This window comes from Calonectris borealis, chromosome 2, assembly GCF_964195595.1.
Source record: "Calonectris borealis chromosome 2, bCalBor7.hap1.2, whole genome shotgun sequence".
Lineage (NCBI taxonomy): Eukaryota > Metazoa > Chordata > Aves > Procellariiformes > Procellariidae > Calonectris > Calonectris borealis.
The window spans coordinates 117,989,877-118,009,863 of NC_134313.1; the positions used below are offsets into that span (position 1 = coordinate 117,989,877).

The following is a 19,987-nucleotide window of genomic DNA, read 5'->3' on the forward strand; positions in this document are numbered from 1 at the left end:
ACAACATAGTAATAAGTAAATAATTCAGTCGTGGGGTGGCTATGATTTTGGCACAGCTGACCAGTTGAGCAGTGTTTTGTGACAATGTAGGGAAAGTGTTTGAAATCAACCACTCATCTCTCGTAAAAGCAGCTTCATGAAAAAGATAGCCTCATAGTCATGAGGGCTTCTTTTTATTCTTCTTTATATCACATCAGTTCCCTTAGCATGCCGTTATTGCCGTTAATGATTATACTGCCCACTTATGCAGAATAGAACACTCTCTTGAAAAGGCTTCAAGAATAAATTGCAAAGATTTGTGACCATCCTTGACAACCTCTTGAGCCTTAACTCCCGTATTATGTTTAAAAATAAAAAAAGCCCTAAGGGTAAGAAAAGAAGTCAGGAAATGTCTTCTGCAAAATGAGTCTGTCCCATGAAGTACAAGGAAAAACCTCAGCTTGTGAATGGAAACATGAGAGATTAAGAACCCATGAAACTTCTCCTACACGGAGGTTGACAAATACAGGTGCTGGCTTCCACAGGGAAAAGGCAGCATAAATTTCCACCAAGCATATGTGAAGACCCCTTCCCCTTAAATGGCAAACTTGCTGAAAGATGTTACATATCCCATTTCGACAATAGGTAGTTGAGCATCCTGTAATTCTTGAATAGTGGCCCCAACACTTAAAATACGTTAGAAGAGTTACTGCATTGCCTCTTTCGGTTGTTGTTGTTTCACTGCTCTGCACCAAAGGTTTCTGTGTCTTCCTTTTGAAGATCTATAAAAAGACACTGTTTATATAAATAACCACTTTTGTTTAGCATGAAGGTAGGAGAACATGCCAGTGAATGATCTGCATTGTTGTCCCGGGAACACTATGATTAAAGGCGAGCAGAGAACTGGTTTTGTCGGCTACAATCTGTTTTTTTAATCATATATTCAAAGATAAAGAATGTCATTTCCTCTCAGATATTACAAAGAATTAAGCAGGTGGGTGACTGCAGCGAGCTATAATTCATCTGGGAGCGCAGTGTAGAAACTCACTGCTAAATTTTTCCAAAATAAGTACTTGAAAAGGAAAGTAAATAACTTGGGAGTGCAAACTTAGGCTCCTACCACTCCCCAACTGATCCTGTAAAGCCTGACTTAAAAAAAAAATCTGATTTGATTCAAACAGTTTCATATATGGAAACAAATCATTACACACTTTTGATAACTGAGATAATGTTAACCTTATCAGCATAATTATTTCCCGCACATGCATGAAGTACAATGGGTAACACAGCGGCGGCAGGAGAGAGGCGCCTGTCCAGCTGGATTCACATCCACGGGCCGGTTCAAAAGAGGGCCAGGCTCATGGAACGGCTCAGATACCTGACGTGGGAAACGATGCCTTCAGTTTGAAAAACTTTCCAATCCTGCCAAGCATCGTTTAGCTGCCACCTAACCCCAGGGGTGCCTAAAGGACAGAGTCCTCTGATGCTTTGCTCTCACGCTCCTCAGGTCAGCAGAGCGGTGCCTCTCTGCAGACCCAGAATTATCCCCGTCTGAAGCAGGCAGAGCGGACTTGGACAGCTTAGTTTCTCGCCTATGCATAGTTGGGCTTCAAAAATGAGCCTTCCTCATCCTATCTGCTCTGAGGAGCTCAGTCCTCGAGGTTTCCTTTTTTAAGTATTAAGCTTAGAAGTGGTCTTTGCAGCAAAGCTGGGAGTTCAGGTCTCCATGTGGCTCCCGGGCAGCGAGGCTGCAGTACGGTAAATGTTTGCTCTCCGGTCCGTAACATGGTGCCCGGAGCACTCATTTAGGAGCTGAGAATCTGATCCCCAGAGGAAGGAAATCCTTCCTCCGTGGGTGTCTGTCTGAATTACTGGGATGCTCTTTAAGAAGCAGAAGCAGTACATTTTCCAGGAAAAAATGAGTCCTGCTTGAGTTGATGAAAAAGCCGTAGGTACCTACCTTCAGATGGAGCCGGACTTGGGACCCTGATATGCATGCATGTTATCGCAATGAATGAGCTCTGTATGTCCATAGCGTGCAAAGGCACATAGAGGTGATGACTGTGCCTATAGGTGCTGTATTATTTCTGAAGAAAGATCCTGGTTGAGGATTTGGCTGCGTTGAAGGGCTCTGCCTCGATTTCGCTGCTCGCAATGAGCTCTTTGAAGGATGCATTAGATAATGTTTGTGAAGAACGTGGAGGATGGCAAGGATTTATTCGGTCATCAATCTCGATGTTTTGATTTAGCTCTAGTAACAACAAACCAGTACGTAAAGGATGGGGGAAGGTATTGTCCCAGGTCTTGATGACCCAGTGCAAGCAGGACATGCCAGCATGGCAGAAGGGGCAGATAAGCTTTGCGGGAGTAATTGTGTGGCTGCTGCACTTTCCGTAGATTGGTTCCTTATCTTTCTTTTTTTTTTTATCCTAGAATTTTTCTCCTAAACTTTATAATTTTTTTATTATTTCTTCAGCTCTAACTTCATTGTAGAATTATGTACAATGTACAATTATGTGCAAGGGGGAGAAGTAGAAAACTTTTTCCAACACAAATGTATAGATATGGCTGAGACTGAAACTGATTCCCTGAGGGGGTTGTTCTCCTTTGAAAACAGTCATAATTATCCATCAGGCCTCTATCCACCTGCCAAGTTTTATTTGCCTTTATGTAATATCAATACTTGAACAACACAAGCAATAAATATTATGCAATCTTTAATGAAATCTTCTTAGAAGGGACTAGTTGAATGGGCATGTGAAAAATGTTGTATCTTAACATAGGGCCACCCCGACTTTCCCTCGAGTTATTTATATGGTTCCTCTGAATAGAGTCCACGCCAGTGAACCCACGCCGGTGGATGCATCTATTTCTTGTGCGTGTATTTTTTGGCTACTTTTGCAAACAGGAAAGGGATACACTTGAGGGAAAGGCAAACAAGCAATGAAGGCCTGAGACAACACTGTTGTCAGTGGGATCCAACCCTGAGTCTCTGTTTCAGGCTTTAGCCATAATAACGCTTCCTTCCCTGCTGTTACATTTGGTTATAGGAGAATCCAGATGTAACCGAAAAGCCCGATGCTCCTCTGTGTCCCCTTCCCTAGTTGCTCCTGCCTGTGGGAAGTGGATGCAGCGTTGTTCGGCTGCAGAATTGCGCTGGGCGTCCTGGCCCCGCTGCATCTTGCATCCCCTCTTGACTTGCCTCACACTGCCGCGTGCGGCTGCACCAGGACAACAGTCCTGAAGCCTTTGACCCTTCCTTACCCCTACCTCAGTAGCCAGTTCAGTAAAATACAACACCCAGAAATCTCTTCAGCCCCTAACTCTGCCTCTTCCTCCTTGCAAACGTGATCTAACAAAACACACTGTTTCTGGAGTGTCGGTGTCAGATCAGGATGCTTTATTTGAAAACCAAAAGTGTTAATTTCAAGTTCTCAGAAATATTTGTAACTTTTCTGCTCCTGGCTTTCTAGGTCAGGCTTCATTAGGGTGCACCAACTGTAGCTGTGTCCTGTATGTGGTAGATTGGATTAGGATTACAGGTATTCGAGTTTGCTTTTTCAATCAGAAATAAAAGTACAGTCCACTCGGACGAATAAAGAAAAGAAAGGATAATGTGCATTTAATTCCAGGAACGTGATTTTTAGCTTATACAATACCCAGTGATGGAGCAGGGAAGACATATGTATATTAAAGGATGGATTAAAAAAGAGCAGTGCCAGATGGTCTCGTGAAACCACTGTCAATTTTGTTGTATCTTCTATCAGAAATATTAGATCATGTTTCAGGATGGGAGTTTTATTGGAGAGGGTTGGGGGGCTTCTCCTCAAGTGCCACTGTACAATTTACAAGGTGTATCTTAGAGATCTTTTGTTTACCCTTTCCTGAAGCACCAAGTCCATCACTGGGAGATGCTCTGTAGCACAGAACAGCCCTTACCTTGGTGTTTTTCAATCCATGACCTGCAGATACCTGCGGGCCATGAACTAATACTAAGAGGTCCCTCAAAAGTAACAGGAAAGCAAGCCCGCTGTCAGAAGACTTAAATTTTTCATGCACAGGTACAGATTCCTACTTCAAGATTTATCCAGGATCTACAATTTGAAAAAAGGTGGTGAATTTTGACCTAATAATATAGTTTAACATCTTTTTTTGCTGGTCAGGGTCTCCTTTTCAACTATTGCCAGCTCCCACACTCGAACTCCAAGTCTCTTTCACCGTGACTATGTCAAATCTTTACTAATAAGACACCTCAACATAGCTGAAATGATAAGGAATTGATAGAATTTTCGTATGCATCTTCAGTACTCATTAAAGCTGCTCCCTGTAGTGCCTGTTAAAAATAAAGGAACTGTGTATGTGTGACATTTAGAAATGGAATATTTATTCCCTAGCTCTCATCTCTCCTCTTGGTTAAGAGGAAACTTTGCTTTGATGAACTAAGTTGTTGTTTACCTTTACGGCAGTGCCCTTTTGGCCTGAAAGCTTCTGTGGTAATTAACCAAAATGGACAGTTAATTGCTTTGAGTGCCTTTCTAAAGTTCAGGCAATGATTACTGCATCGAGACAGACCGTGCCATAACAACAGGCTCTCCCTGGAAGCTCCTCCTCACTGTTCCTTCTCTCCTCGCCCTCCTTACAGCCTGTGCTCTGACTCCAGGCTGAAATGAAAGTGTCCTCCAAAGAGGAATCACTGGCTAATAATTTATTAAGGCCTAAGACATTGTTTGTCTGGGTCACATTTAGTTTCCTCAGGGTTTAGGAGTAGCACACCCTCTTTTCGAGCAAAAGATGCTCACCTTAAGGGAGGTGACTCGGTGTGGTCCCCAGTGCTGGTATTACTTGACAGGCAAGTGACACTTGACAAGCAAAGGTGTTCAGCACGGAGTGGTGTCATCATCTGGAAAAGATGACCCTGCTGTGCCTGGTTTGGGACTGGCTGCACAAATAGCACCCCAAAAGAAAACAAAGATTAACCAGGGCATCTTGAACAAGAGGTGGTGAGATCCGCTCGTGGGCTACTGCAGGGTGCTCGCTGGCAGCTCTCCTAGTGTCAGAGTTACTGCACTGGAAGAGATTTAGCTTCATGCACAAATCAGATGCTCTTGCTGGCGGTGCGTGGAGTGTCTCGGGGAGGCAGGTAGGTGTGTCAGGGAGTCTGTAACTCCCTTGTGATCTCCAGCACGCGCCAGCTCGGTATGTGTTCTTCTCCCTGCTCCCAAATTAGTCCAAGACCCCTTGCCTTCCCCTCTGCAGTCCCTCTTCAAATGTGTGTTTCCCCAGCTTCTTCCAACTGCCCTCCGTTTTTCTGCAGTGTCAGTCATAAGCTCATTCCTGTACCCGTCTCTGCTTCTGGAGGGGCTGGGAGCAACAGGCACTGGCTCCTTATCAGGGTGGACAAAGAGCAATTATGTCTTTGGATCTTCCCTTCTTGGGAAAATGACGTGTTGCTGATGTGAGCAAAGGCAACGGGGCTCGTTGGCCCTTGTTGCCAACACTGGGGTGGTGGCCCTTGTTGGCGCCTTGCACGCCAAATGGGGGCAATGGGCAGGTACCTGGCACAAGGTGGGGTGACCTCTAAAGAGCACAGGCTGCTCTTTTCCTAGAGCGTGCCTGGAGCCTGGTGCTGCCATGTGTCTGCTCCCTGGCAGCACTGCCTATCCCACAAAAACCAGAACCCAGCTGCAAGAGAGACCGCAACGGCATAGGTGTAATGCAGGGCATCCGTGTAAATAAGCCCTGGTGCTGTTGGTATTATGGTATGTGTGTGAGTTTTGACTCAGTATGTGTGGAATTAATGAAGAAGCTGACTGAATTTCAGTAAACTTGCAGCCTGAAAGGCTCTAGAGAAAAACAAAACTAGAACTTTTTTGCTTAGGAGGATTTTGGGAAAAAAAAAGTTGTTCTGATTGACTGAGATTTTAATTTTGATTTTTCTTTTCCATTTGAAGAACTGCTTCTCAAAGGGATTGGCGTAGCTCTAACTTAGTTTTGCAAAGGAGGAAAGGCATTTTTTTCATTTCCAATGTGGGCTAGGAGCGTGTCTGTATATTTTTACTGTACGAGGGAAAGCGTAATGTTGTTTGACGTTGGGTTTTGTGGGCAGAACAACATGATTTGAGAAATGCCCTTCTCACTTCAGAAAAACATGACCTAAGCAAGTATGCTGTCACAGCTTCAAAATCTGTGCGCCTCTAAGCCCTGGAAAATGGGCACAGATTAAAGTCAGCTGCTGTAGGCCAAGTTCTCCATTGCTGCAACCATACCCAGAACGGGCTGATGTTTTTTTTCTGAACAGACCGTGTAATCTTATTTGTCATCTTTTTGTTTGGGCAAAGTTAAATCAAGACCTTAAAAAAAAAAAAATCAATTTGGAGAAACAAAATATTCAAACTAGTCGACTGCAGATGCTCTTTTTAATAAAGTGATGGTTTCTGTAGGATTTATTCAGCCCTGTCGAATACTTTGTGCTGGCTGGACTTCCCAGGCAGCTGCAACCCAGAGATAAGTTAACTCTTTTGTCAGGTTACAGTAGAACTCCTAATTTCAACTTTTTTTTTTTTTTTGCTGATTTAAGTTATTTAAATGTTAGAAAACTCATTCACCAAATCCATGCTGTCGCGAATGAGTGGTTTAGAGGCCGCTTAAAGTCATTTATTTAAAGTCATCGGAATGACATCAGGAATGAATAATGGTTGCTGCCGTGATTTATTGTGTTTGTTAGGGTTCCACCTGGCAATCAGTTCAGAGCAGAGTTCTGTCCCCAGGCCGTGCAAACACCCTGCGTGCCTCCTCGTTTAATAAATCAGCCCAGCCCCAGCGCTGCCTGGAGGTATATAACGGACAATAACGCAGTATGTTCATCTTGAATAAGAAGTCTCAGCCATTCTCTGCATTTCAGAAAACTGTTTTAAAAAGTGTGTCAAGCATTTTCGCTTCGGGTGTGCAACCAGAATGACTCTCAGCCTTCCGAGGTGAAAACGGGTTGCTGGGTTGCGTCTATTTGAGAAGTCAATGCTTACAGCTTCAGCCTCCAGGATGCTGAACTTGCAGACAAGGCAGTTAGTGAGAGAGCGGGGTTTGATTTTAATTTTTGAAGCAAAAGGTAAAATAAACATGAGAATAGCTGTCCCATCATTTTGCTGATACCCACGTAGGAAACACTTATATCCGTGCGGGTTATCACTGTAGCTCTTAGAACTGTGTTTGCCATATCCCGCTGCAAAGAGTCACTGTGTACAAGACGTTATTGTTTGCCTTGAAAATCCTTCTTCGTTAAGTTGCTGCTTGATTTGGAGGGACATTCTGGATACAAGAGTTTGTCGGAGTTGGTGGCCTCGGTGTTGGAGCGGAGGATGCGGGAGGATTCGGCGGCTGTTCATGGAGCCCCTTGACGGGTGGGATACGGTGCAGTCAGCATCTTTGGAGGCGGCACAGAGGAAACCCCTGTCCAGTCAAACAAGTAGCTTTGGAGGAAAAAAAAAAAAGAGTCTGAGGGAGAAACGTTGTACTCGCAGCATTTGCACTGAGCTGTTATAATTTTTATTTATTGCCAAATAACATCCAGTCAGGACTGAGTCAGCCTGGGATGTGGCCCAGACCAGCTCCTTTGCGAGCCTCCAGGGAGGGAGCACAGGCTGTGCTCCATGGTGTCTCTTACCAATGCCTCGCTGTATGCTTTATTTTGCAATTTTTTTGAAATCCTACAAAGCTGATCTTTTTTTTTTTTCCCCTCTTTCCTCTCTCTAGTTTTGTATGGAGCTGAACCAGCCGACGCTGCCAAACATCCGCAAGTGGAAGGGTCCTAGAGGATGTTGGAAGGGTGTTGTTTCCGAAAAACCCTCGGGCCAGCTACACAAGGTACATTAATCCCTGAGTCTGAACTTCGGCTTTGCTTTTTTTTTTCCCCTCTAAGCAAGGATATATTTTGAATCTGTTTAAGGCAAAACATTTTGCAAATCTTTTTTGGCAAGGTTTGCATCTCTGTTTTTTTAAGCTGACTCTTCCTATAGCTTTCAATTCGACTGTGCGATTGATTTTTTGGAAGAATTGTTTTCCTCAGCCTGTGGCACGCTTGTGAGGAGGAAGAGGTGTGTGTTTGGGGGAGGTATGGTGGATAAAAACAGTATAGAAATATAGAAGAAAGGCTACACATTAGGACAAGGAAAGAGTCCTTGGTTTTGCCACTGCCAGGCTGCAGTACATCTGAATTTTTGTGTGCTAGTCAGCTGAGCTTGTTCCCTAGCACAGCACCAGCTGGCATTCGGAAGAGCTCCCCATTTCCCTAGCTTGCAAGTGAAGACCCCGCAGAGGGGCCGTGCAGCCTGCCATCCTCATCTGGAAGAGGAGCTTATCTCACACGTTCCCCAAAGTGCTCTGCACAGTTATTTAAAATATGCTGCAGACTGTGTTTGAAATCAACACTGTGCTGCACTGTGCTTTTCCCTGCAGCATCTTCTGCCATGGGAATATATATATGTACTGCAGTGAGGTACTAATTTATAAGGTGGTGACAGGTACACCTGCTACCGTTGACAATATTCAAGCTATAGTTGCATTGGACTGGACACCACTAACAGCGTCCAAAAGCAGTCTCTCCCAAGGGAAATCTCTCTTTTTTTCCCTTTAAGGGTGTTAATGAGATTTCAGAGCACGGTCCTCCTCGGGCTCGAGCCTATTGTTGCTGAACGAGATCATTCTCGTGATGCAGTTATTGCAGCATGGATGTTGTTGTGGGGTGGAAGCAGGAACCGAGACCTGTCATGTAATGAATGGTGCCTAGCAGTACATTGGGCTGTCTTCATCTATTCTGAGCACTGTCGTTATTAAAGACGTGGCTGCAGTTGTATCCCGTAGTCACGCTGCTTAGAATCCACGTTTCCTTAATCTGGCTTTTCCAAATCAAGTTGTATCACTGTTCATACCTGAGGCTCTTGTTGGACTCTGATGTTTTGGGAGGTGCAGCAACTTTTAGTGCCCTTCTGAATAAAACCCAAGAATGGCAACTAACGGGAGAGAAAAAAAAAACAAAAACAAACCAAAACCCACCACCTGAGCAGCACAAGTATTGGACTCTAGCTACCACTAGAAAGACACAGAGGATCTGATTGTGTCCAAGGTTTAACACAATTTACGCTTAATTCCAATGCAGAGTGCAAATCCCCTTCAGGACATTTTTATTCCTGGCTGGAGTTTTCCTTTGGGATCTCTTGTTAAGTCAGATCATTAAAACACTGAATTTCAAAAGTTGTGCAAAGTTGTTGAAGTTTTTCCCTCTGCTTTTTCTTTTTTTTCCAAGAATTACTTATAATTGTCTCAGAGTTTCTATGTTAAATCCAGAGTCTTTAGTCTATTTTTTCCAGAGCTGTATTTCCAAAGATAACAATGAAAGTTTTGACTATGGGCTGAGTAATTAAAAATCATCATCTACCTTGTTTTACTGGTAAGGATGTAAGGATGAATGGTTCCCTAAATTATGCGAAAAGTCTGTGGCCAAGCTAAGAAAAGAAATGGTATCTACTGACTCTTCCTCTTAGCTGCTTTAACAGAAATCTGGCTGTTAGAACCCTCCACTAAGCCAAAAAGTCTGCTCTACTCCTCGGTTTAGTTAATGGGTCCGTCAGGTTTGAAGATCGTGTACACAAGTGCAATACGGTGAAGCAAGGCAGCGTAACCCTGAGCATATAGCATCTTTGACCACAAGCTGATCTCGGGACACTCTACAGGGCTAAATAATGCAAAATGGTGGATGCTGCTTCAGGCTTGTGATTCCACACGTGCCAGGCATTTGGCCTTCAACCAAGCAATGACTTTTGACCACCATGTTGGTGTGAAATCAGGAACCAGGGAAGAGCTCTTGACAGCCGTTTTATTCTTCCAACATCTTTTCCTACAGCACTTTTCAGACCTTAGACTTCTGACTGGTGGAATAATTTTGTCAGTATTTTAAAGGTTATCTAAAGGAGCTTCCAAAGGATTTTAGCCAACCTTAATACTTTCTTTCAAGGCTCAGGGGAAGTCAGCAGAGCAGATAACACTTGTTTATTGCAGCTGAAATGGAAAAAACTCTTCCTTGCGATGGATTTAACTACGATTCGCTAAGGGAATTGGCTTTGAATGATACCAAGGAGAATGGTGTCTGGGTGATGGGAGGAGAGGCTGACAGGCTTTGAATTAGATACCGCTGCTGGTGCAACCGGGGCGGGCAGCTTCCTGAAAATGACAATTCCACGTCCCAAAGTAATCAAAAAACCCATGCAGGATGATAGAAACAGAGCTGAAAGGAGCAGAGAGCTGAGCATGAAATGTTCAAGCTGGAAAAGAGACAGAGAAGATTGAAAGGGCTGAGAGGTCTAGACCAGATTTCCCACCAAGAGACTCAAGGAGCCTGGATATTTTTAGCTTGCGGGCGACAGAAATCTGTGAGATGGCGTACGGCGTGGGGAGAAGGAACAACTGTGTGCGGCATCGTCTACCGCAACCCTAGGAGTTGCCCAGTGAGACCACGAGGCGCTGAGCTCGGGGTTAGACAAACAATCCTTGTTTTCCTATGGGTAATAAATTACCTCGTTATTGACCACGCTCAGAAGAATCCGATGCCTTGCCTGGACTAGGAGGAAACGAGGACCATATCAGCCCAAACACGTGCACAAGAGGCAGCGTCTTTATCTTTCACCCCTGCGGCGGTCCTGTTCGTGCTCCGCCTGTATAAGATAAAACAGCTTATTAAATCGTTGTCTGGACAGAGCAGTGCTAAAGTTACCTGGGTGTCCGATAGCCAGCGTACAGACGCGAGGGGCTGCGGGTAGCAGAGCAATATGTGTTTCAAACTCACTTTCAGTGAAGTCAGTGCCGGGGGAGCGTTCCTCCCACATCTGGTGGGGCTTTTGGCCGGGCTGAGATAAAGAAGCGTTTCCACCTGTTCTCTTTATCTCCTACGGATAGCCTAGGATGCTGTTTCTCTTTTACGCTTGTGCACAGCGAGTTGGGCTTCCTGCCCTCAGCAGGCGCCAAGCCCGGATACAAACCTGCATCATCTTTTACCGCCTCTGCATATTTTGGGAGTGATGTACACTACTGCCAACAGAAACAGTGGTACTGACACTTGCGGGTGAAAGTTTCATCTAGGGGGCTGCATTTGGGCAGAATGTTTTGGGTTTACCTTCTTACTACCAACTTTTCTCTTTTTTTTGATTCCAGGGAGTTGAATATTCTGGCTTCCTCTGGGATACAACAGCTGGCATTGAACTGAAAGATGCTTCATCTCAGGAGAGTGCACAGACTAATGGCAATGGGAGGCACGCATATCCTCACCCGTATCTTGCACATTTCAAGGTAACTGCTGTTGTGCCAACCGACCCGTACAGGGTTTAGCTTTTATTAAAAAAAAATTGGGTAAGATGGAAAGAGACCCAGTCTTCTAACAGATAAAAATTTGCATGAGGCTCTAACTCATCTCATCGCCTCAGCACTGTCTCATGGCTTGATTATAGAAAGGTGCTTAGTGAGCCTTCATATGTATAGCAGATCACCAGAGTCAGTCCTTTCCTCGCTCCTGTGGGAGCAAACCCTGCTGCAAGGGAGCATTTGGGCACGTGAGGGTCACCGGATCTTCAGTAGCATCCACAGCCACTGAGAGTGTTGCAAAAGTCACCAGTCACCTTGTTCTGCTTTTACCAAATTAACACAGCTAGGACGAGGTGTGTATCCAGCAGCAGCCAGCCACAGGGCTGTGAGTCTTCTCAGTGCCGCAAATTGCGAGTGGAGAGGGGTAAGTGTAGGCAGAATGGAGATAGACATATATATAGGAGGCACAGTGCTCCTGAGAGACTCGGGCTGATCTGTCTTATGTTGCTGGCATACTGCAGAGTTTCCATTTTAAAGCTTTTTCACTAGGCTGAACTCATCTAAAAGAACGTCATGCATTTTGGAAACTGTTCTCGTACATATGCTTGAGTGAACATACAAGCAGAGAGAGCCCATCTCTGCACAGGCTGTGATGGAGGGGTCCAGTCTGGGGAACTTGACATCTCTGGTAATGCTTTGAGAGAAGCATTAATAAAATAATTATAAATAAATAAATAATTATTAATAATTAATATTAATTAATAATGTAAATAGGTCAATATCAGGAGTAAGTATTAGTTGTGCCAAGTGAGTCCCAGAAGGTGAGCAGAAGATTGCAGGGAGCCAACAGCTCCTTTCAAGGTACATTAAGTTTCTTGGTTAGTCTCTGTGACGGGCCAGGGCTAATCACAAGAGAGTAGTAATTAGCCCATGTAATGACCATGACATTATTTGTAGCTTATTAACAATTGGTTTTGCATAAACTGATTTTCATGAGCAGCCGGCTTCTTTCTGCAACCGTGGTGGAAAGAAGCTGTTTGCTTATGCAAACCAGTTTCCCCAGAACTGAGGGGGTATCAGGTTATTGCAGACAAAGCTGCAAAACGCCTTTCCCCTCTTCCTTCCAAAACCAAGACAAACCAAAACACACCACATACATAGCGAAGTGAGTCCTGGTCACCCAGATTTACTACCAAAAGTACTGGGAACAGGCGTGTGGTTTTGCTTTGTGACCTTCCGTGCCCTGTCTGCATGGCATTGATTTCTTCTCCTTCTCCCCCAGGTTGGGATAAATGATCTAACGCTGGTTAACCTTCACCTGGCCTTGTCGCCCTCGGCAGGAGAGAATACCGGGAAGAACCACGACAGCCACAAACTGGCAGCCTTTGCACAGACTTTGCAGGAGACTCTGAAAGGTAGGGCAGTTTTTTTCCTGCCAGCTATCACATGCACACTGGCCAGTTTATCTAATCAAAAGGAATTTTAAAAAAAAAAAAATCTGTCTCAGTGCGAGTTTCACAAATATCCTCATCAGCCTCGCAATTGTCTTTACTGGTATTTGTATTTGAATGATGCATAGCATGGCAAATGTGCTTTTCCCTTGCTCATTGTCTTGTAGTCTTTCCTAATTAACACAAGCAGCACAGAGGATCCTACTGGCTTTGACATCATTTTTTCAAATGAAGTTCCTTCTGATTTTATGCTAGCGTAAGAGCAAGTTCAGCCAAAAAAAAAAATAAAGAAAGAAAAGACACCAAGGTTAAGACCCTATTTTAAGTGCTTTGTGGAAATGACACCTACCTGATATCAGAACAAAACTTAGTGGCTTTTTTCCAAAAGAAATCGGTTCTATATATTCACTTTTTGGATAATTGGAAGCACTTTGGAAAACCCAGTGCAAATCAGGAGATGCCTGCTAATGAGAAAAGAGGCCGAATCCTGCTTTGGTACCTGGGTGTAATATGCAGGATAATTTTGTTGATTTCCAATAAGTTGCTCTGATTTTACACCAGGATGAGAGACACCAGAATTTAGATCTGAACTCAAGCAATGTAATAGGCAGCTGAATTTCTTTACCTCATTTCTGAGAATTTGCTTCTTACTTTGAAGCTTGCAAATTAAATTCAATTTCCTACGAAGCAGAACAGCATGTTTCAGATTCTAAATGTTGCTGATCTTGTTATGGGAACAGAAAAATCTAGCCCTTCATTTACTGCTTAACAAAGATGCAAAAGGTTACAAGGTTACATGCGTGATGATTTTCAGCTTGGCCCAGTTTAGCAAGGTTGGTCACTTGGAAGCATTAATATCTCTCTTGTATAACACAAGAGGTATTTGCAGTTTTTTATGCGTGTTCTATTGTTTTTCCTTTTGAGCTGCAAGAAGTCAATCAGAGCTATTTTTAAGTGCTACTGATTTAAGTATTTGTCCACGTACCTTGAAATTGGAAAGGATGAAGGTAAACAAAAGGATCGTTTGTTTAATCCCAAAGGCTCAACTGAGACACGGATAAATGTGTAGCTCTTCCGAAGTCAGCTCAGTGGCATTTCCACTGAATCTAAATTTAGACTGTCGGCATTAGGGCTTCTCTTTATTTCATGTTTTTATTTTCTTTGGTAGGCACGTTACTGGAGCAGGCTTGTTCTTGGCTTAGTCTTTCACAAAAGAAGAGATTCAGATTCCTCCAAACTTGTGGGATGCAGGTCTTGTTTCCTAAATGAATGGTAGTGTACACGTGTTACTTCGAAGTACTGAATTACCCTGCCAAAATGAATGTAATTCTTAAAATTACCGCCATCCTTCAATCTCTTCCAAATCAATCCATAAAATATGGGTGATAAGAAGTGATTTTTCTTTGGATACTGCAGTAAATTTGAGTTTCTGCTCTCATTTTGCTAACAGATGCCTACTCTGTTATCTTTCATTCTTACAAAGAGGCATGTGAACATCTGGGGAAATTTGGTTCCTATCCACAGCCTCCTGTAATGCAGAGCACTAGTGTCCCCATATTTCTCCCATCAGACCAGTGGGTCCTGGTTCCTTTTTCCCCTCTTTCTTTCTCTTCAGCAGTACCGGAGAGATGCGGTGGCTGTTGGCTGCTCATAGCTAACTCTTGGCCGCAGCCCTTCTACCTTCTCTCAAGAGCTCCACCAGTTCGTCTTCAGTGTGGTGACCATGGGCAGCACACAGATGCTATTCTGGATGTGCTGGTAGTGCTTGGACCCAGGGACCAGGGTGTTGGCTTAGTCATCTTCTCCCATCCGGCTTGGCCATATTCCATGGGTTACCCATGCATCGCACACTAGGCTTAGAAGACCTTTGAGAGGCGGTAGGGAGCCTCTTAGCAGCCAATGTACCATCACATCCTTCTCATCATCTGCTTCTCACTCTCTCCAGGAAGGATTTGGGGGTTTAAGGGTCTGTTCAATTCGTGAGGGGGCTCATCTGGGGCATGGGAAAGTCAGGGAGAGTGTCCTACAGGTGTCTCTTTGGACTGCCACAAAGCAAAGGAGGGTTTCCCAGTTCCTGCAGGAAAGCAGATTTCAACACTGCAGACGTTCTGCGGGCACTGAAAGTCCCTCAGCTGATTGCGTTGGCGCACCGGTGCTCAGCCGCTGCGGCACAGGGCTGAGTTAAGGCAGCGCTGCGCTTTGCTGGCCGAGAGCCACCCGCAGACACTGCTAAAAGTCGCTGGTGTTTCAGTGAATTTGCAGGTGCGTTTGCGAACAGGACGGACTTTTTCCTCACCTGAAGAGTTCCCCGTTGATAAGGGCAGGGTTGCTTTGAGCCCGATGGGTCTGAATGCATGTGGGAGCACCCCTGAGGGGTGACGGGACACGCGCCTGTCTGCTGCAGGCTGTATGCCACCACGTCTCACCAGATGGAGGCTCTGGGTCCTTGTGGGACAGCGTAGTCTGTGGGAGGGACCTTTGCAGCAAAAGATGGGTTGGTGAGGCAGTGCTTGCTGCTCTGTCCTGATGGAGGAGGAGAAGACCCAGATTGCATCAGCTGAGGAGCCTCTGCTGCCCAGTCCTGAGGAGGAGGAGCAACGAGCCCTGCCAGTCTCGAACTCTTGTTTCCTCCAAAAGAGAAATGACATCACAGCATCAGTAGCATTGTCTCAATTTTCTTTTTTCCCCCATCTGATTGTAACTGTGGACATTGTGACTGCCATTTTCAGTCAGTTATCATCCCTCATTATGGGCAAGGGCATGAATTCTAGACCTTTTGCTAAGTTTGGCCGAGAGCCGTGGGGGCTGATCCGCGGACCCCTGAGAGCTGCAGCTGCTGCGTGGCGGCTCTGCTCCCTGCCCCGGCTGAGGGACTCAGGGGCGACCGATCAGGCGCAGTCACACACCCAGGAGGATCCAGGCAGGTTTGCTTCTTTCCCTGCTCGACGTCTGTCAGGAGCTGCAGCAGGCAGTCGAGACACGAAGCCGCCGTGCGTGGCGTTGCTGTCGCAGGAGCTGGCAGAGGCAGGAGCAGCGCTCAGAGCAAGCCAGGACAAGGGGAAATGAAGCTGGTGGTTATCTAGAAAATTGGTGTTGCCTGCTTTTCCTGCTTAGCGCAGGGCTGCCCAGCCTTTTCCCCAGTAATTTTCAATCACAGGAAGTTCCAGCAGCTTCTGTGAGAGGGGACCAGAAGCAATCCTTTCCCTCCCCAATGGCAAATTGGGTTTCGGCTTCTTTAACACAGCCCAGCCTGTTCCGTCTGTCAACTTTACGCTGCATTTTGATTTTATGCTTAGTTATTCTGCATGTGAAAATTTAAGTGGGTGAAGAAAACAGTGACTCCCTCCCTGTGCACGCAGGCTGACTTCTTACCTCCTTCCAAGTACACGTCTAGGTGCTGGGTCTTTTAGCCTCTGCTCTTTCTAAACTGCCTAGAATGGAGCAGTCAGTTAAAATTTTCACTTGTGATTATGTTTTTTTCATGTAAGGGAAATGGGCTTGAGGATTTGCTAAAAGAAGTGCGAGTACTTTAAGAATAGAATAGAATAGGAAGGAATATATTTTGCGCGGGATCGAGATAATGCTGTTAAGATCCCTGCCTCTCTGTCATTTTTAAACACCCCACCCCGCCCCAAGGATGTGCTCCCCCCTGCAAGGATGTGCTCCAAAGGTTTCTGTAATGGCCTTTCCCCGCTTATACAGCCGAGCTGAAAGCATGGAAGGAGCCAAGTGCTGCCTTGGCCATTAAGCAAGCATTAGTCCTGAAGGACCGAGACGGCGTCGTTGCATTTCAGGCTTCCTGGTCCTGCCAAGTGAGAGATCTTGGGTTTTTGCAATGAGATGCCTGCAAAACCGCCAGCTCCCAGCAAGCACTATCGTCTTATTAGACAAGCACTGATTTTATTTTGGGTTCTGGTGGAGCTTAAAATAGCTCAGGTTCAGGTTTGGGTTTTTTGTTTCTTTTAAAGGTGGGAAGGCCGCTGTCACAACACTTTATAGAATAATATTTAAACCTCCTGTCATTTTCAGTATGATTTGCGACTTGCAGAGGGTAGAGAAACCATAAATAGTTTCACTGTTGTTTCATCGCCTCTCTGCTTCTTAGCAATCAGCATATTTTGAATTATTTGGTTTTGTAAGTCATACGCTATCAATCTCGCTTCTCTCCTGCCCTTTCCCAATAGATCTGTCAAGCAGTGCAAGACAGGAGTTGAATAGATTTTGTTGCTTAACTTGCGCTCCCTCTCCTGGCTAGCTACTTCTACAGCAACAGCACAAAACGAGGAGGTTTATCTGTGAGCACTAGGTACGATAAAGCAATCCATCTGTCCACCCTTTCTCCCTCCACACTTCAACCTCAGGAAAGAAAGGGCTTACGGAATCACATAGTTCTCATCTCTGAAGTCAGCTTTGGGATTATTTTTGGTGCTTTTAGCATCTTCCTCCTTCTCCAGGACCAAGCTGTAACACAGCAACATCTTTGATCGGCTATCAGTGTTCTTGAGTTTGTCATATCAGACGTTTCTGGCAGTGGTTTGACATGGGCAGTGGGACATGTGCGTTGTCCTCTTACCCCAGTGCACAGCTGGGATGTCTCCATCTGCAGCTGTGGAGCTAGGAAAGCACACATTGCGGATATGAAATTGGGGTCCAGAGTTTCCTTTCTCACTTCATTAGGGTTGGAAATAAAATGTAACTGAGGTCATTTTCTATTCACATGAAGAAAGGATTTTTTGATGAGCATTTCAAGTCATTCCCTTCGTTTCTTTGAAAATTCAGCCCTAGACAAAGTCTAAGACATCCCAAGTTCAGCAGTATCCCTTCAGTCAGCCAGGGAAAGGAAAGCCGCTGTAGTCAGGGAGTGTCCGTGTGGTTTGTGAAGTCATCTTCTGCCATTGCAGGCTGCTCCTTGGGCTTGTTCTTTGGGATTTCTTAAATGCACAGGGTTAGAACAAGCACTGCACTTTTGGGGCTCTGGTATATATAGCGTAAGGCTGTGTCTTCCTGGGATCCTCACAAAAGCGTCGTTGACTCTTACAGCAAATCTGTAAAAGACAATGTCAGGACAAGTTAAAGCTAATATGTTTCTTGCAGGAAAAGAAAAAAATAAGCTTACAAAGTCACAGATTTCTAAAAACCTCTAAGATCAGAACTGCTTGCCTTTGAGTTTGTCACTATCAGTGAAGAGCAAGCAAAGGATGTCAATATAAATGAGATGATATTTAAAAACAAGCGTGAAATGTGTACTGGCTGGTTTTTATTGTCATGAAGAGGAGGGCCATGAGTAAATAGCCGGTAAAAAAGGCTTTAAACAGCATTTCTTTCAGGAGTGCAGAATAAAGTCAGCTTTGCTACTCAGTATTTGTATTTTTCCTCCTCCCATTTATCCTCTCTCCCTCTTGTACTTAAGTGATGGATGTCCATTCCTCCCATTCATTTCTATTTTTCCTGTTTTCTAGGGGAGAAAGACGTGATCATCCTTGGAGATTTTAACCAGGCCCCAGACAGCAGCGACCATGACATCCTGAGGAAGGAGAAGTTCCATCACCTGGTCCCTTCCAGCACCTTCACCAACATCAGCACGAAGAACCCTCAAGGGTCCAAGTCGCTGGATAACATCTGGATCAGTCGGAGCTTGAAAAAGGTTTTCACAGGTAGAATTGCTTTTTAGTGAGGTCATGTAACCTTTAGTTAGGTTAGTGGTGTGTGCCAAATGCGGGCAATATTACTCATCATCTTCTCTGCGATTCTTCTTCATGCAGGCCACTGGGCTGTTGTGCGAGAAGGTCTTACAAACCCGTGGATCCCCGATAACTGGTCCTGGGGTGGGGTGGCTTCGGACCATTGCCCTGTGCTCGCTGAATTTTACCTGGAAAAGGACTGGAACAGGAAGGAGGTGACGCGGAACGGGAATGGGGTGACGGTCGAACGCAATGACTCCCACGCTAAGCACGAACGATGACGTGAACTCGAGGGTGTCTCTTCTGCTCCTCAGGGAGCAGTCGAAGGCTCTGTTCGCTCGCAGCTCGGCGGAGCAGGACTGCCTTTCCCTCTCCCTCCTTCCCGCTCTCCTGCCCACGCCTAGAAAGCATCAGCACTTGATTTTGGTGGCCCTGGCTTTGTGCCCCTCCTGGACAATTGTGGGGTATCTCATGGCAGTGGAGCAATCTGCAACTTTTTCTGGGGACACAGTGGACATTTCCATGCCTGGAGATTTGGATGAGAATTGTACAGAAAATAAAGTGTACTTTTAATACTGTACAGGATCTTTGCTAAAACGCAGCTGAGCAGGGCTTTGCTGTGAGGGTGAGGGGGGAGTGATGGTTATTTTCCTTTCCTCCTTGTAAATTGAGGGAATAAGATAGGCCCCAAAAAGAGAGATACCGTGGAAATTCTTGGCAAGTCGCAAATGCTGTTCAGCACTTGCAAAAGCTGCCGGAGCTGGTCCCTAAGTGACCTGAAATGAGGCCTGAGTGATCCCTCCAGCTCAGCCCGGAGAAGCCCTGTTCCTCTGCAGCCCCATGTGGATGTGGGTGCCTCTCGTCCTTCCCTTCCTTTCTCCTTATGCTTCTGACAGGGTCCATTTTGCCCCAGAAGGGCTTCCTGGAGCTTGGCTTTGGCTTTTTGTTTGGCGTGCAGCATTCAGTGTTGTTTTTTCTTCCTGCATGCTGGCCCTGGGGAGCTGGGAAAACACCGACTCATCCCTCTGCAGAACCTGGTCCACTTCTCCAACACCCTTTGCTTTGCTCCATGTTGGGGATCTCGCAGAAGCAGCCCTTATCCTCTGGCTGTGCGACCAGCACTGCAACTGGAGCAAGGAGGGAGGATCAAGGAGGAGATGTAGCCCCAAGTCTTTCTCTAGGAGTCAGTGTTACGAGCAGGGCTCTGTATCGGGGAAAAATAGGTCACACATCGTTGGGAGGTCTATAGACGAGCCGACATTCACGTGATCACTGCAAAGCCTGACACACGTGACCTCAGACGCACTGACCTCTGCCCATCAGTTGGTTAAGGGAGCCTTGTTTGCAGTTTCTCCCTTTGGAAGACCAGGCAGTTATCATGGAATCATAGAATCATTTAGGTTGGAAAAGACCTTTACGATCATCAAGTCCAACCGTTAACCTGACACTGCCAACTCCACCACTAAACCATGTCCCTAAGCACCACATCTACACATCTTTTAAATACTTCCAGGGATGGTGACTCAACCG

General features: G+C 45.4%; 1 protein-coding gene across 1 annotated transcript in view; it reads left to right on the plus strand.

Annotated features, from left to right (window-relative positions):
• EEPD1 (endonuclease/exonuclease/phosphatase family domain containing 1) overlaps positions 1-19,035 on the plus strand; it is a 63,723-nt gene extending 44,688 nt beyond the window's left edge. The window contains exons 3-7 of the mRNA XM_075143077.1: positions 7,729-7,839; positions 11,179-11,313; positions 12,608-12,740; positions 18,236-18,430; positions 18,539-19,035. Coding sequence (XP_074999178.1) covers positions 7,729-7,839; positions 11,179-11,313; positions 12,608-12,740; positions 18,236-18,430; positions 18,539-18,738 — 774 coding nt within the window. The 3' untranslated portion in view covers positions 18,739-19,035. The remainder of the gene's footprint in view (positions 1-7,728; positions 7,840-11,178; positions 11,314-12,607; positions 12,741-18,235; positions 18,431-18,538) is intronic.
• The last annotated feature ends 952 nt before the right edge of the window (positions 19,036-19,987 follow it).